Source organism: Pezoporus occidentalis, unplaced genomic scaffold (assembly GCF_034315485.1).
Source record: "Pezoporus occidentalis ecotype Australia unplaced genomic scaffold, CSIRO_AGI_Poc_V1 ctg11, whole genome shotgun sequence".
NCBI lineage: Eukaryota > Metazoa > Chordata > Aves > Psittaciformes > Psittacidae > Pezoporus > Pezoporus occidentalis.
The window spans coordinates 638,151-654,973 of NW_026912886.1; the positions used below are offsets into that span (position 1 = coordinate 638,151).

The window sequence follows — 16,823 nt, forward strand, 5'->3', positions numbered from 1 at the left end:
AGCCTGTTTTGCTTCACAAAGCATTTAGTCTAGCAGTTATTAAGACTTTTTCCAGTTTTTAGGAGAGGTACAGGACACCTTAATGAGAAATTTTGGCATCTAGCTTCTTTTCAGATAATAAGGTCTTGGACAAACCAAAATACGAGTGATTGCATCATGTAATAAAAGCCACTCCTACAATTTGGAAGAGATCCGAGATGACTCCTGAACAGTGAAGAAACTAACCATGAAATTCTTCATGTGGCTTGAATTGTTGGGCTGCAGGATCTGGAAGCATCACAGGCATGTCACAGCAGTAACATGGTTTGGCTTGAGAATTACCCTAAATAGCCACTTTATCACCACCAAAAGACTGCAAAGCCAAGCATAACAGAATGACCAATGAAGCTGTTATTCTGTGGTCTTCTTTTTGACCTCTTATTTTTCCCCCTACAGTTTTGTATGTGAAATCTCAGTAACACAAAGTCCCAGATCAGAACAGATCAGCAAGAACATCAATGTCTTCACACTAAAGGTCTCCCTCACTTTCATTTTTCTGAGGCAAAAAGAAATAAGCTCTAAGTTATGCTGGCACACAAACATTTAGCTAAAATCACAATTGATGCCATGAAACAAAAGTTCAGTCTAGGCTCGAAGAATCCACCTTTTTTCCCAACACACAACTGTTGGAAGTCATAACACAGATATTTCCACAGTGCCTGGGTCGCTTCAACTCACTAATTTTCAAATCTATTTCAAATGATGTGATTATTACATATATTGACCATACATATGAGGAGACAAATTCAGTTCCTGCACTGTAGTTTCATGAATTTAAGGACTGAGTGTCCTGCATCTGTGACAGTTGATAAATAATCACTGGAGGATTTGATCTTGATTTGCAGGAGCTCCTGCTCCTGATTTTGGTAGTAAGTGTTAAGACCCCTGTTTTCTCTGCAGATAGACAGTATTTGTGACTAAATCCACACATACTGAAACATACTGACTTTCAAGGAAAAAAAGCCAACCATGACCAGATGAAAGGAGGCAAAACCAGATGCAGGCAAAACCAATAACTAAAAAGGGAAGAGAAATTAACATCCAGCTGAAGTCTCCAATGATTTCATGAGAAAAAAGTTCAGTCTAGGCTTGAAGAACATACCCATTTTCCTTCCTAACATGCCTCCCTCTGTCTTAGGTCATAACTCAAATATTCCCACACTGTCGGTACTGCTTTAACTCATTAAAATTCGTATAACAAGAAATAACAATCTTTAAATCATTCCTAAAGCAGCATGCTTTTCCCCTCAGTAAATGACAGAAAAATTGTCTCAAGTATAAGCATTTAATATGCACTTGAGCTACGAGAGCTTTCACACCAGCTCTGCCATGCATTTGGCAATTTACACAGAAAAAAACATAATCCTCAATCCAGAGCTTGAGAAACTGTGCTTTTTAGAAATACAGTCATTTTAACTCATTTAAGTTTAAAACTTAACTCATTAAGGTTAAAAAATGAAAACAAAAGATGACTATTTGGAAGAGACAAAATAACCGTGCTTGTATAGCTGAAGGCAAAGAGTAAGTAATTGCAGACAGACTGGACTCATTAGTGTGGTGTTCTTAATGTCTAAGTCTCACGTAGCTGCAGATGACTAAAGGCATCTATCTCTGAGTAAACTTCAGTACTAGTTTTGTGGCTAAAAGTGTCATGCTAAATGCCCCAATGCCTCAGGATTTTCATCATATTTTGCAGGAAGCTTTGGTAAAGCAGGAGCTGATTTAAAGAACCTGCAAGGACTTTGTATTAAAGTTGTCAATTCCCTTGTAGAAAAATTCAGAGAAAAAGGCTGCGTTTACTCCTTATGGGGAGGGCACTGGAGGCTGGAGCCTTAACTGAAGTGGTTACAACATAAAGCAAGCCAAGGCACTGCAGAGATTCTTGCCAATTAAATTCAGCTCTGGAAGACAGGATGTTTGTCTAAAGCATTGGCAGTGAAGGATGGTTGTTCTTGGCACTAATCACAGATCACTGTTTAAGTCCCTCTGCTATACAGTTACCAATAAAGAATGCATTGGATTTCTCTGGAACTGACGGAGCACAGAAACATTCATAAAAAAACCCAAAACATGTAGAGCAGTCTGTAACTAGATGGGAATATAAATATTAACCCTTTCCTGGATATGGCTACTACTGGTCTAGCTAGCTCTTGGATCACAGGAACTTGACTGGCTACTACATTCAATGCAACTTGCTCTGCATTTGAACAAACGATCTCCCTTCCTGCAACGTTATTTTGCCATCTGTAAAATAGTAGTGAGTCATTTGTAGTGCTTCATGAGCCACAAAGAAGAAATGGTCTCCAAGAGCAGAGTATTCTTATTAATACTTGAAACCCACTATGGTGATCTTGGAATAGTTATGATGGAGACAGCAGTTCTAACTAGTATCATGCAGTAAAGCATTTTGTCCCAGCATTGTCCCTCTGACTGCCTGAAACACTGTAATCTGGGAAATGCTTTAAGCATGTGCTTAATCCCATTTAGGTCAAGTTTAGGTAACTATATTGCACACAGAGTGTGAAGGACTTCTTCTGTTGCTTTTATATACTGTAAGGGCTACAGCATTTGGTGAACTTGGGCAAAAATACCTTCACTGTTTCAGAAGCAAGGCTGATAAAACTATTATCTGGCAGTATCCTTAATAAAATGCAATGTATTTATTGTCAAAGTGGATAATATACAGGACAGTACAAGCACATATTAATGTACCACTGCCCCAAAATCTGACCACTCTTTCCAAGACTTAATCAGGTCAACAGTTGACTTATGCTCAAGTAAATACTGTAATCAGTAACTTAGCATACACAATGCATTCTGAGTGCAAAGATCATCAGCTGTAATGGTGGAAGAAGCCTCTGTATTAACCTTTTTACTTGGTCAACTGCACCTTATGGAATACAAATGGTGACAAAGATGACCAATTCTGAACCATATTCAGAGAAGATGGAGCACAGTACAGGCATTTCCTCTAAACCAGAAGGATTATACTAAACAGCCTAGAAAGTACTGAACATTGATCTGGGTGGGATTGCAGTATTAATAAATTCAACACTTGGAGACCAAGAACCGTATTAAGAAAATAGCCAGCAACATTTTCTCACTGTCCTAATGCACAGCTTCAAAACGCTTCCGAGACTGCTAAATTAACATCTGATTCAGCACCATGAGTGAATTTTCATCTTCAGAAGTTCTGAACTTCTGAACTTAATGTTCTATGTATATTTTTAACAGAGATTTTGACTTTATGGCAATACCAGTTGTGAGTAAACATGCCAAAAGAAAGCCTCCTCACCTAAAATAAGCCCTTGCAGTGAACATTTTAGGACGCTAACAAGTCACCAGGCCCTACTATCTAGTTTTAAAATAAAAAATATACTTTGAGAAAATAACCAGGAGGGAAATAAGATGTTTGTGACATAAGCTTTACATTACCCAAAATACGCATGGATAAACCCCACTTACTAGTATTTCCTCTGCCACACTAGACATAACTGAGTGACTTGCACATATAGAAAAGTTAACTGTGAATGTTCTTGAAAGATGCTTCGGGAAAAGAGTCCAACTCTAATAAATGCTCAGAACAAAAGAGAAAGGGAAAAGCAAAGAAATCTGCAAGATAAGGACAAATGGGACCCAAGCATATCAAACATTGTGGTTTAGCTTTCAAGTCTTTAGGCATTACCATGCAAGCATAAAGAATTACCTTCCCTAGAGCCTCAAAGGCTAGAATGTTTTCAACACAATTAAAATTGTGCTGCACAGAAAATAAGACCAGAGCAAACTTGCCAAATGCTTTTCCCCTAGTAGTTGAAAATACCTATTTTAAAAGATTTTAATGGATATTCAAATAGGCATTTAAACCTAAAACATGCCTTGGGCCTCTACAGTCCCCATTTAAATATTCAGATAACCAATCCTAAAATAGGAGCTTCTTCAATCTTGTTCCTGTCATGGAGAATACACAGAAGAAATCTATCATATAGTCAGAGACATGATATGTACACCTGGTGATGGAGCCACTTGATGAGCACCCAGAACACCAAAAAGATCTCACTTTGACACAAATGCAGTTGTGCCAGAACAGACCCACCTGGCAGCAACACAAAATTAGTTACAGTGCAACTGCTCCAGGGCAAGATTTCTAGCATAGATTCCATATGGAGAAGCAGCCTAACTGTACATACACGCAGAGAGTTATACTTGACATGGTATAATGTTGAATGAATGGAAACCGTAACAAATATAAAAACAAACATAGCCTTCCCCCCCAAAAAAACCAACACCACCAAGCATCCAGCACCCTTGAATAACTGGTGTTTGACTTTTTTATATACTTATGTGTGATTAATGTGCTTTACTTTAAGAATACTGAATGCTCACTGACACATATCACAGAGTAGGCATTCCTACTTTATACTGCAGAGCTTTAAATAGAACACTCTCCTCTGTCACCTGGGAATCCTGCCTCCTCCCTGCCTTGCAGGTAGATACAACTTCTGTTTTGCTTTGCTTAAGGACGAAAATAATCCTTTGCATGACCATGGCAACACAAGCCACAGATACCTACAAGCAGGGGGAAAGAGAAAAGAATTCTTTCAAGGGCTTATTGTTGGTGAAGACAAGAATAAATTATGTATTTATTCTGTGCCCAGATAAGTACTACACATGACAGTGTGGCAGCAGGGCTGCCAACTCCTTTGTGCCATTCTTGGGGTTAAAACTTTAACAGGAAGGGAAGACATTAAAGTTAGAGCTTAGTAAATGACAGACAATAATCTTTAAGCAAAACAAATCATGGTATGAGATATAAACTGTCACGAGTATATCATTTTGACACTGTGATGAAGGAGTAGCAAGGGATGTTGCCTCTTGGGGTGCAGGCACTTCAGCAACAGTCACTCAAAGATCTCTGCTTTGCTCTCTGCTGAATGATGCCCTGTGCCCAAGGACAGAGGTCACACATTAAATGAAGAGTGACTCATGAGCTGGATCTAGTCAGTGCATCTGTCTACCTCCAAACCCATCCACCCAACTGCACTGCAGCTACTATAGTCAGGTGACACAGCGATTTCCAAGACCTGTGACTCACATGACCAAACAGTGTCTGCATTTGATATCATAAACTTTGGGCCACAAAAATGCGTTGTTCCATTAATATCAACAAAACCAACATGTTTAATATATACTACTGTGAATATGCAAAAGCAGGTTTCAGGAATCATGACAGCGATAACTCTCTCTTAATCATGATGCAGTCACATAAGGACAAAACTTTTTACCAGTTTGGACTGATCAAAAGCAACAACATGCTTGTGAGCTAAACATACCTACATTTAGGAGGTTTATAGATTATCTATTCATCCCTTCATTAGGAATTAAGTAATGACAATGCAGAAAACCAAAGGGAAAGGGGCAGACCAAACAGGAATTTCAATTCTTGTTTTAAAACTTTTCTCACTTTGAGACTTCTGATATAGAGAAGTTTAGAAAAATGATCAAATATTCAAATTATTTCTGCACAGTTGGGGAAACAACACCGGACTATTTGTACACAAACAGCTTTGAGGCATTTTGCTTTTAATTTGCATACAATTCCTTAAAGTGAATTCCACATGAAGAAGGGTGAGATACAACAGAGCTTGTTTGTCATTTCACAAGTTAACAGAACAAAGTAAACATCTGTCCTTCTTATTACTTAGCTTCCATCCTGTACTCCAATTTGTAGCTTCCTATTGCAATTCTCCATGCCAAATAAACGCATGGACTAGTTCCAAACTCCACAGACGTTCATGTGTGGACTTCAGCGATACTGCAAATTATAACAGCAAGAAAAAATTGAAATAGAAAGACTTTACATGAGCTTATATTCTCTTCATGTTCCTCAAACAAAGACCCAACATTCAGAGTAAAAAAATACTTCAGCTGTTCAGCTCAGCTACTCATCTGACCGTGGTTCCTCTATGGAGCACACAGCTGAGGAGAGAAAAGAACGGTGGCTTTCTGTCAAATAAGAGGGAGCATTAAATCAGAAACAGAGAGATCTCAAAATAACTGTGCTAAAATGGACTTCCCAAACTGCTTATTTGGAACACAGTCCGAGCATGCTCTTTCCTCCTACATATTGATAAAGTTTTCTAGCTATACAACTTCCATACATAGTTGCATTTGACCAGGCTTTTGGCTTCTTTCAAGCTGACAAACAGCATCCCGATCAAAATATATTACAACAGTATTACATCGATAATAAAATACTGGCATGATGCTAAGGACAGCATCATCTTTCTTCATGCTTTAATGAGACCAAATAATAGGTTAAACATATGTTAAAAGGGGAGCAGTAACAAATCTGTACGGCAGATCTTTCTGACATGGGAGTGTGAGCCTATCCAGGTAATATAAAAAGAGCCATAAGCTGCAAAGAAGCCAGGCCTCTCAACAGCAGCAGTAACTCCCTATCACTAGAGCTGTCTTTAGTTAGGTCTTAGAGCAATAAACACCAATTTAGCCTTGTTTAGCCTGAAAATTTAGAGGGAGCCTTTTTTTGTTTGTGTAGGAATTCTTAACATCAAGATTCTGTGACACTGCTCACAGCAAGCTGAGTGAGGAAGATGAAACTAATCGTGCTGAAGTGGAAAATGACAGAACTCAGAACTGCAGGTCTCTTGATAGTAAGGGTCTGCATATGCACACAAGCCTACACACCACAGCACATCTGTCAATGCCAGTGATTCCATTTGGGATTTGCCAATTCTTTCCTCTCATGATTGTGGAGCCTCCAGCAACTCTACTGAATCTGAAATATGTCAGTACCAGAGAAGAGACTCTAACAATAAAAATCTTTGTACACTTTAATATTTATCAGTTCTCTAGTAATTTTTTTGCTATATATTTAATACTAGTGTGACAAAATTCCTGGTAATCATATCTCATGCATGTAACTTAAATGAGGAATTAGCACTATCTAAACTGGTAAACCTACCACTAAGGGGTTATTTTTTGAGTCTACAAGACAAGTATTTCTGCAACAATGACAACTAGTTGGGTATGCATGTAACATAACAGGCTCAGCTGAATGGACCTAGCAGGTATCTAAATGACAGCACAGCCTTCAGAAGGACTGGAGTGGCAACATCCTTTGACCTAAATAGACTTGACATTACTGTTTAAGAGGGCTTGAGTGAAGTTGGAGGTATGTTGGAAATCGTCATTAGGAGAGATGGTGTTTCTGTAGTTAGTCAAATAGTTTACCTTTTGCTGGTTAAAGTTGCTGTAATTTGTGTTCTTTCTCTGACAGGGTAAGATGTGGTATTCACTCTACCCATATTGCTATTGTTTAGATCACAACAGAGATATTGAGAGCATACTGTACCTTTCTGCAGCTGAAGAAAAAGACTGATGACTGCTGCTATCCCTTCTCTGCAATTCCTTGGTGAGTACATTTTCATCAATACCAGCTATGGAAACAAACTCCCTAGAGTCCACATTATTAAAAAATATATTACAGGAAAAGTCTACTTGTAAATCACTTTCTCTTTGCTCCTACCATACCCACAGGTTTCAAAGCAAGATAAGTATAAAAGAAATCATTAAAATAACAAGGGTTGTGACTGTTGTTGTACTGGGCATTTCCCTTTTTTCACTGACATACATTCTAACAGAAATCCCACAGTACGAACAAGATAACTTCCATTAAAAAAAGCAAAATGCAAGCTATTCAGCCCAATGTTAGAGCATGTGTATGTGTGTATAATACTGTAAAAGTAGTCACACATTAGAGGTATATAATTGAAACAGCATTTTCTTTCATGAACTTGCTATTATTGAGGCAGTGACAAGGTTTCCATTTCTTTGTTTTCCAAGCTCTTTAAAGAATGGCTATTGCCACATTTTGTAAACCTAAATATTGTACAAGCAGAAGCTTGCTGGTATCAGGTAAGGAATACCACTAGTGCAAACAGGTGCAGAGACAATTCCTCCAGTTTTGGGGTGAACCAGCTATATAACACTGAAAAAGGACAGGCATCTTCAAAGCCACACTCATGCGTGTTTCTCCACTCAGACATACATCCTTCTCTGTCTTGGTCTTCTTTTTACAAGAGTAGTTGGGGGAGAACCACCAGCTCGTGTAACATTTATCATATGAAATACTTCTTGACTGTTTTCCTGTTAATAAGATGAATGTTTTATAACAAGTCAAGGAACGATAAATACCTCAAGCATCAAGAAAGTGACAGTAATACTGACTTAGTATCTTTAGTAAAAAGTGAAACATTCTCTCCTGAGATATAAGTCAAGGAAGGATCAGGAACGATGAACCTAACACTGTACCATTATTTGATCATCATGCACCTCAGCTGCCCAGATGAGAAAGAACAAGTGTTTATTGCCCTCTGCTCATCCAAAGCTATGACACGCAGTTTATTTAGCTAAGTGCTTGGCATACCAGAATGTTGTCAGAGCAGTTCTCACTGTACTGTCCCCCTTTAGCTTATTTCTTCAAAAGAAATGGAAAAAAGGAAGAAAAAGAAGGAAAAAAAAAAAAAAAGAAAAAAGGAAGAAGATCTCATCAGGTTTAACCCTCATCTTCTCTCAGCTCTGTGGGTAGGAATTTGTATTGCTGTTGGCGAATCTGAGCCAGTTTTTTCCTTGCCTCTTCCAGCTCTCTTTCCTTCTTCAGCATTTCTTCTTGGGCTGCAATGATCTAGAAAACACAAGCATGAGTTATGACAGCAAGGACTAGTGTCCATAAAACAAGATTCCTTTCTCTGTGACACCAGGCACAGGTAGGCCTTGAGCATTCTCCAGAGAAGCACCAAATTTCGGTGACTTCAGCAGGAATAGCTCAAATTTTTCCAGCTTCCAGGAGTAGGCCATCAAGAGCACCATCATATTCCCACTTGTGCCTTAAAGAGGACTAAAAAAGAAGAATCTATGAGCATAGTTTTACCATACACCCATGATGGATTTTACAGTGCTCATGGTGGTGTGGGGTTCACACCATGTCTTAACATAATGTTTGAATGACAGTAGAATTGAGCACTCATTACTGCAGGTGTCCGCAGTATTTTCCTGCTTCTCAAAAAGCCAAAGGAAAAACAACAGTACTATAGACATGCAGAAATAATAAATTTCAATATCTTGTAAGTAGCAACCACAATAGGTGGTGTTCCTCATTCACAACAGGATCCACAAGCTGGTAAAGCCTCAAAGCCTTGGAAGCTATTTTAAAATATTGCTATTATTTCCCCATATTTGTTATGGTCACAGCAATGAACTGTCACCAGTTCTTATCTCTCTGTTTGTTTGATTATATACATACAAAAGTAGTGTTCCACTAAGATTTGTGACTATTTAAAGTACATAAGAGAAATTTGAAAACAGCTACTAACTTCATCAGAACAAAATAAAAGACACCAGTAACCGCTATTACAGTAAATGCTCAGTGAAGAAGCTTTAGATGTCTTGCAGCTGTTATGTCAATGGTTACTTAACAGTGAGGTATCCAGTAATTTACTAAAGATTTCTACATCTATTTGTCCAGCCTGCAATGCAGCAGATGGACAATCTAACACTATGATACGTTTCGATGATAGTTTTCCTCTGCTTTGCTTTACTGTACCAACCTGGGCAATGCCACCCACAAACTTCGTTTTGACCACAACGTCGTCATCCTCTGCTTTCCCAAATGCTGCTTTTTGGGCAGCCCTGACCAGATTGTCTGATGCTCGCTTGACAGCATTTCCTGCAGCCTTCAAAAAAGACGAAACAAATTTAGCATAAGAATGCATAAGTAACATAGATTCACCTTAGCATCAAAACTAAAAGATCTCTGCCTGACTACACAAGAAAGGTGTGCTTTGTTTTTCTCAGTGAAAAGTGAATGCGTCTTGCAAAATGGATGGTACAGAGAGGAATACAATTCCTTTATTTAAACAGCTGGAAGCTGGAAAAACATAAGATTTTTTTTTTCCCTACAGTTTGCAATAAAACTGGAGATGAAATCACAAGTTGTTATGCACAACACTGCGTTTTATTCTTCTGTCCCTCACCTCCCCTCAGTCCCATTCCATTTTTCCAGCTTCAACTCCCTTTCAACTTATCTCTCTTCCCACCTGAAATGACCCAAAGACAGATTAATTGTAATTTGCGTTGCTCAGTTTAGAGCTCATCCAAAGAGAATGGAAACATTTCTATTTGTTTCATTAAGTTTTGGCATAGGCTTAGTGCATTCCAAGGAAGTATACACGGAAAATGCAGTTCAAATGTCTTCTCTCAAAGCTTGCAGTTGTTTGTAGGGTAGGAAGGAGAAAACTAACAAACTCCCACACCTACCTATTGATTAAAGGTATATGAAAGTGTTTGTGCTGGGGGCAAAGCCAGCTGAAAAGCCTCAGTAGTTTTGGCAAATACGCCAGTAGAAGTAGTTAGTAGAGATCATCTCACTGGTTTTGCTATGATAAAGGACATAATTTCCAAGTGCAAACTGCTTTTCCCTTCATTATTCACTTTGACACTAACAGGAAGCTTGATAAAATGGCCAAGTTAAATTTCAATATGTGCTTGGGCTTCTTTCCTTTTCACATTCCCTTTCAAGTTTTCACATTCAATCTCTGTTTAATAATATCTGCCTGAGTGACTTAGCACCCCAAATTCCTTGGCAGAGCCGACAAAACAGCCTCTAGTACTGGATTTTGTTCCTGTTTCTGCTGTTTGTTCTGCATTTAATATTCATTCAGACCCATCTTGGCATTTGGATACTAAAGTGCAGGTTGCATTATAGTCAGAAATATCTTCCAGTTACTGATACAGACCCTTGACAAAATCAGTCTATGTGAATCCTCTAGAAAGGACTAAAACCATGTCACCCCTTAGGGATGAATACGTTCCTGCTCATTGTAGGGGGTTGGACTAAATGACCTTTGAAGGTCCTTTCCAATCCAAACTATTCTATGATTCTTTAACATTGACATGCCACTGTTTTCTGTAGAAACAGATTTTCACACAGTCATACATCTGTTTTTTTTAACTCCTAAATATTTAACCCATTTCTCTACTTTGAAAAAATAATGAAATCAATTCTTTTTGCTCAGACAGATTAAAGTCATACGTATTTCTGTTGGACTTGATTCTACCCATCCATACGTTAACTGTGATATTGAGTGTCCATTAGGGGCATCTGTGCAAATGAGAGAAAAGGGCAAATTTCACTGTCAAAGATACTCCAGTATGAAAAAAGGAGCTGAAACAGTTCTCAGGTTCCAGGCTGAGCCTGCAGGACAGTATGTCATGGAAGGCTGTAGCCATTTTTAAAATGAACACCCTTCAACAAGACTTCTGGAGATGTTCTATTTTACCCATCATAACACACTGTTAATTCAGAAACAGTTCATAGAAGCTCAGCAAGAAATGGATGTTTAATGTAAAAGGGAACCAGTTTCACATAAAAAAGTTAAACCAGACTTGAGACACTGCAGCAGCTTCTGCTCCTGTTTTAGCTTGACATTGATTCTCCATTTTAGAAATGTTCTATCTACAGTTGCTGTCTCTTGATGCCTAGAAACAAAGGAAAGCTGACCATAACCCAGGCTGGCACTAAGGCAAGTACTTTGTTGCACATACGCATAATCTTGAAGAGGTCAGGAGGATACTCATGCGCAACCCAGTGAAGAGTGCTTAACTGTTTGCAGGCTTACTGGGAGACTAACTGAAAGCAGAATAACTGCAGAGAAATCAGCTGTACTCAGTTATTATAAAAATGCACGTAGTAAACATTCCCTGCTCATGTATTGCTGTGGCTTACCATGAATACAAATCTATCAATACTGCACCTAAACCAGGGCTTGGCACAGGCCAGTCAACATTTGCATCTCTCAGTGCCCTGTAAAAGTGAAGACTAAAACAAGCAGTAAAGTGAGCTGAAGCTACAGCTGAATAATGACAAATGCACAATCATACTTGATGAATGAAAGTGTCCCACAAGGGGCAAGAATCCCACAAGGAAGAAAAACTGCACAAAGTGCTGAAAATTCAATAAACTATTCCTAAAATCTGGGGTTTGTTCACACAGTGCTAAAACAGCATTCACACCGCACTATTATGGGTTTTCAGTAAGAAAGAACGTAAGTACCTGCAGCCTCCTCATAGCTTCTGAGTCATGATCAGCCTTCACTTTGCAAGCCACAAGCAACTGGGCTGTAGAAGCTGCCACTTGTTTGGCGGATGAGATGAGCTTCTCCTCACTAGCATGGCCTTGTACTGATGCATTAGCTGCTTCACAGAGATTGCTGGTTGCAGCTGCCACCATTCGGGCCTAGGAGACAGTAAAAAAAGTCACTGTGTATTCTCACAGGATATTATTTCTTCAGAGATGGTGCTAGTTTTCCTCAAGAGTTACTCACAGCAGAAATAAGTCCCTGAGACCACTGTCCATCATCAGCTGCGTTTGCAGGGATTGCTCCAACCTGAAAAACAGTTCATAGATATCTCACAATGAAACAGAAAGTATGATTGCTTTGTTTCAGATATAGACAAACAGTAATCTATGAAAAAAGGAAAAACCTGCACAGTGACTGTGCCCAGCGCATACGGGAGTGGAAAATCCAGCTGAAAGTTAGTTGTCAAAGTGTGCTTCCATCACATGTCTGCCTGCTCATGTAGTGCCAGCTTGCTATGCTGCTTGAAATGCCCCTTGGAACATGCATAGAAGCCCCACAGTAATGGTTGTTGCAGCTGAGAAGTTGGCCTAAGCAACAATAGCAGCAGATCCCAATCTCCTGATCTTTAAAAGACTTTATTTCTGTCTCCACAACACATTCAGATTTACATCATTCAGACTTACATCATTTATCAGCCTCTTCTGATTCTGGTACTATCAGAACATGCAAACCAGAAAACACAGGGAAGCCCCCTAACCGCCATTGAACCTAATAATGGCATTTGAGGAAAGCAGCCTATTTTTCTGCATGGCTAAGATTAATTTCTTCCTTTAAAGACCACAGTATTATTTCACATCCTTCAAGCAGGTAAGAAACTATCAGTAAAAGCCATTTGCTTTAAAAATTCCTGATTTTTCAGCAAGTTACTACAGAAAAGTGATGGATAAAGCAAATTCAGTAAAGTAGGTGCAACAGATCTGCTAATAGGGCACTATATTTGACAGGTGTGCTTCTACTAGAACGGCAAGATAAAGCTTTCCTTGGAAAGACTACAGTGGTTTTAGCAACTATCTGAACTTGGGTGGAACAGGATGCAAGTGCCTCAATCTGAAAGACACAAATAGAAATGCATCTGTAGGAGCAAAGAAGCCAAAACCTGCAGGAGATTCAGGGCTGGTACCAGGTATGTTCTCTATTATTCTATATAACTTTGCAGTGGTGGCGGTGAGGAAAGTAAAGCAAGCTGTATGTTATAATGAAACTAAGTAAGAACAGGTCTCACCACATAAACACACTGCACAATAATCTAAGCAAAGAAGGTAAGTAAGAATTCTCTTTTTTTGGGTTGTCTCCAGAGTCAGATTTTTATCACATTAACATCTCACTTTATGCAGTACTGGTAAGTTCCATAGCTACAGCCTACGGAGGGTCTTTTCACACAGTTACATCACTGTTGTTCTGAAACACATGCTCTGCGCTCCTGCTGGAACTAACAGCACAAGCTCTTCAGAAATTCTAGCTGAAGCTGAGAGCATTGCGCTTTTGTGACAGGATCCACGATACAGTCTGCTCAGAACAAAGAAATGGATGAAATTGGAAGCCATTACTGTATAACAACAATGATCCTTGAACAAATTGTTCTCACAGGGAACATACATACTTGCTATTCAGATTTTAAATTTCAAAGTATATTAACTGGGAAAAAAAACTGTGATGGACAGGAAATGAATTACAAAGCTCTCAATCCTGACCAGACCAAAAGGACGATGTGTTACAAGCACTCTTTCCATTGGTCCCAACAACAATAACAAGCACATCCACTTAAATGCACTGCACTTGCACACAGTCCTGCATTCTCACTGAATCAGACAGCAAACACCGAGGACACAATTAGTGAAACCCTTTCTATTCTGGTCCAGAATGGTGCTGTATACAGTGACATTTGGTTTGGATCCCCAGGCTGTCTTGTGGGACTGTACACTACCAGCACGAATGACAGAGCTTCAGAAAATGAGAAAAACAAACCCACAAACTCAAAACCTCCCCACAGCAGAAAGAGCTGAAAAAGCCAAACACTTCGTGACACTTGCAAGGTCTGAATAAACATAATTGTGTTTTCCCTCAATGGAACCAGGCCTGGGCCATGCATTGTGATGAGCAATAAAAACACTGACATTTTTATTAGTCATTCTCAGGTCTTTTCCTTGTGTTTTAACAGAGGGGAGTTAAGAGGCTAGATTCAATTTTGATGCTTTCTCCATCACCCACCACTGTTGCTGCTTGTCCTGTTTACCCACCTTTCCCTGTGCCACCAGTTCTCTCTGGGCTGCTGAAGCTGACTTCACAAGGGCGCTGGTAGCAGCTGCAATGGATTTAGCTGCTTCTAGGATCTGTTCTTCAAAATCCAGAGTCTCATCTGCTTGCTATAACCAAGAAGAAACAATGTCACACATTATTCACCTGAAAGCACTTGTATTTTCAAGATTGATGACAAACACAAAGTGAAGCAAGATGATTTTGAAATGCACCAGTAAATTCACTAAGACCTACAACATGATTTTGTGCCAAGGAATTTCCTGTGGACTGAAGCTGAGAGTCAACAAAAGTGAATTTAAATATTAGGTTGCCCTGTGGCTGCTCACACATGAAACTGAGTATCACACAAGGTCCTTAGAGAATTACTTTCAGCTTTCTAACACATGACCTCCACAAGGGCTACTCAAAACTACATTCGGAAAAGTCCAGGTCTGAAAAGAAATTCTTGGTTTTCCATACCAAGATGGTTTTTGTAGTGCTATCATACTGGCTTTCAGGATTGCTAAACTAAGTAGAGCATTTTCTAAATAGTTCAAGACTTCAAGCAATAAAAAAGAGCAGTGAGAAATGTACATTGTCTCATACACCTGTACTAAGAAATGTAAAGTAGATGCCAGCAAGCCATAGAGTTAACAGCTTTTAGTAAGAGCAGTCATTTCACAGAAAGCAGCATTGTGAAGCAGTCGAGTTTAGTCATCTTGGAGATAGGAAGTTCCAAAGGTCTGTCTGGAACACTTCAGTCATCCAAATGTGTCTTTCAACAAACATACGCAACTAGAGACATCAGCTGTTCCTAATGAGGTTTCTTACTATTTAAAACGCAAATCTGTTGTTCCATAAAACAACTTCGACTTCCTAATCACTTAAGCAAATACTGAGAACATCCATCCATTTAAGCATGCTCACTAGCTTCAAAGAGTTAACCAAATAGAGACAAATGTTTTTTGTTAAACAGAACCAGGCCTGGGCCGTGTATTCTGGTTGGTTTTTATACAAAGTGAACCAACAGAATGTAATTTGTTTGTGATCAAATCCTAAGTCTGCCAGAATCCAATGCAGTATGATGAATAGGGCTAGTGGATACAATACCAGAACAGACCACCTTGTGAGACATGAGGCTTTTGAAATACAGGTTAATTCCAACTTACACAACCACAGCATGCTTGTGTCAAATAACTAAGAACACTGGCCAAGTGTCCAGAACACTGGACACTTTATTTGCAGGCCTAAGTGCATCCATCATAGTTTGAGTCTTAGTTCTCCTCTTACTGCACTCTGATGAAATAGTGGTCAATTATAAAATAATAAAAGATAAGCATGAGTAATTATAAATTGTTACAAAATGGAACACCGAGCAGTGTTCAGCCCTACCACACTTCACCTAACTGCCACATAACTGAAAGTCCAGGAGATGAAACTGTAGCATCCACTGACACCAGAAAAACTGAGTGATCTGAAAATAAACACTGATGTGTAGGTGAGGTTGTTTGGCACTTTAAAGACTTTAATTGGAAAACCCCACCTAATTCAAGGAAAAACATTTGTTTTGCCTTGCTCTTGGGCTAATCTCATCAATTGAAGCATATGCCTCTGCAAAAAGAGTGTAAAGAATTGCTTTAAGCGCACAAGTCACGTTCCACGTGAATTTTTGGCAATGCTTGCAATGTCACATCACAACCATTATTACACCTAAGTGGTAGTCACATTGGTCCTGAATTTATGCAACAGGCATCAAGTCTTACTTACAAAACCCTACTTCAATCACAACATCATAAAACCAAAGTGACTAAATGGAATTCAGTATAGTCACAAACAGATTTTTTTTCATTATTAAAATAGATGTGGTTTTGACTTTGATTTAAGTTGACTAAAGACATAAACTGAAGTATCAACAAAAGCACCACTGGACCATAGTACATTTAACAGACAATTACGGCACTTCTACTTTCAACAGACTGTTACTACACTTCTATTTTATTCCAAGGCTCCTGTTATACTTAATTACTTAAGTATAAATTATTTCCAACACACCAAAATACATGATGTGTATTATTCTTTCTAGGTCAGCATTGTCAGAAATTCACTTAAGTGATTGAGAATTTCAGTGTCTGCTTCCTTATTGTAAAGGAGCTGTCGTTCTTTTGTCCAGTTAATAAAGTGCCCATGGCCATGCTCTGATCTATGAGACAGATGGGTATGTGCCCCATTTGTTACAAAACAGCCACCAAAGAGCTGAAAGTTGTTGTTGGAACTCAGTTCAGCGGAGTGAGCAGATTAAGTATTGCACGCAAGCGCTAAGCAAAAATGACT

At 38.9% G+C, this 16,823-nt stretch overlaps 1 protein-coding gene across 1 annotated transcript in view; it reads right to left on the reverse strand.

Moving 5' to 3' along the window:
• Positions 1–5,602: 5,602 nt before the first annotated feature.
• Positions 5,603–16,823, reverse strand: part of TLN2 (talin 2) — a 149,330-nt gene continuing 138,109 nt past the window's right edge. The window contains exons 55-59 of the mRNA XM_062626283.1: positions 14,495–14,620; positions 12,441–12,503; positions 12,170–12,352; positions 9,666–9,791; positions 5,603–8,743 (exon numbers count right to left, since the gene is read on the reverse strand). Of these exons, the coding sequence (XP_062482267.1) occupies positions 8,615–8,743; positions 9,666–9,791; positions 12,170–12,352; positions 12,441–12,503; positions 14,495–14,620 (627 nt within the window). The 3' untranslated portion in view covers positions 5,603–8,614. The remainder of the gene's footprint in view (positions 8,744–9,665; positions 9,792–12,169; positions 12,353–12,440; positions 12,504–14,494; positions 14,621–16,823) is intronic.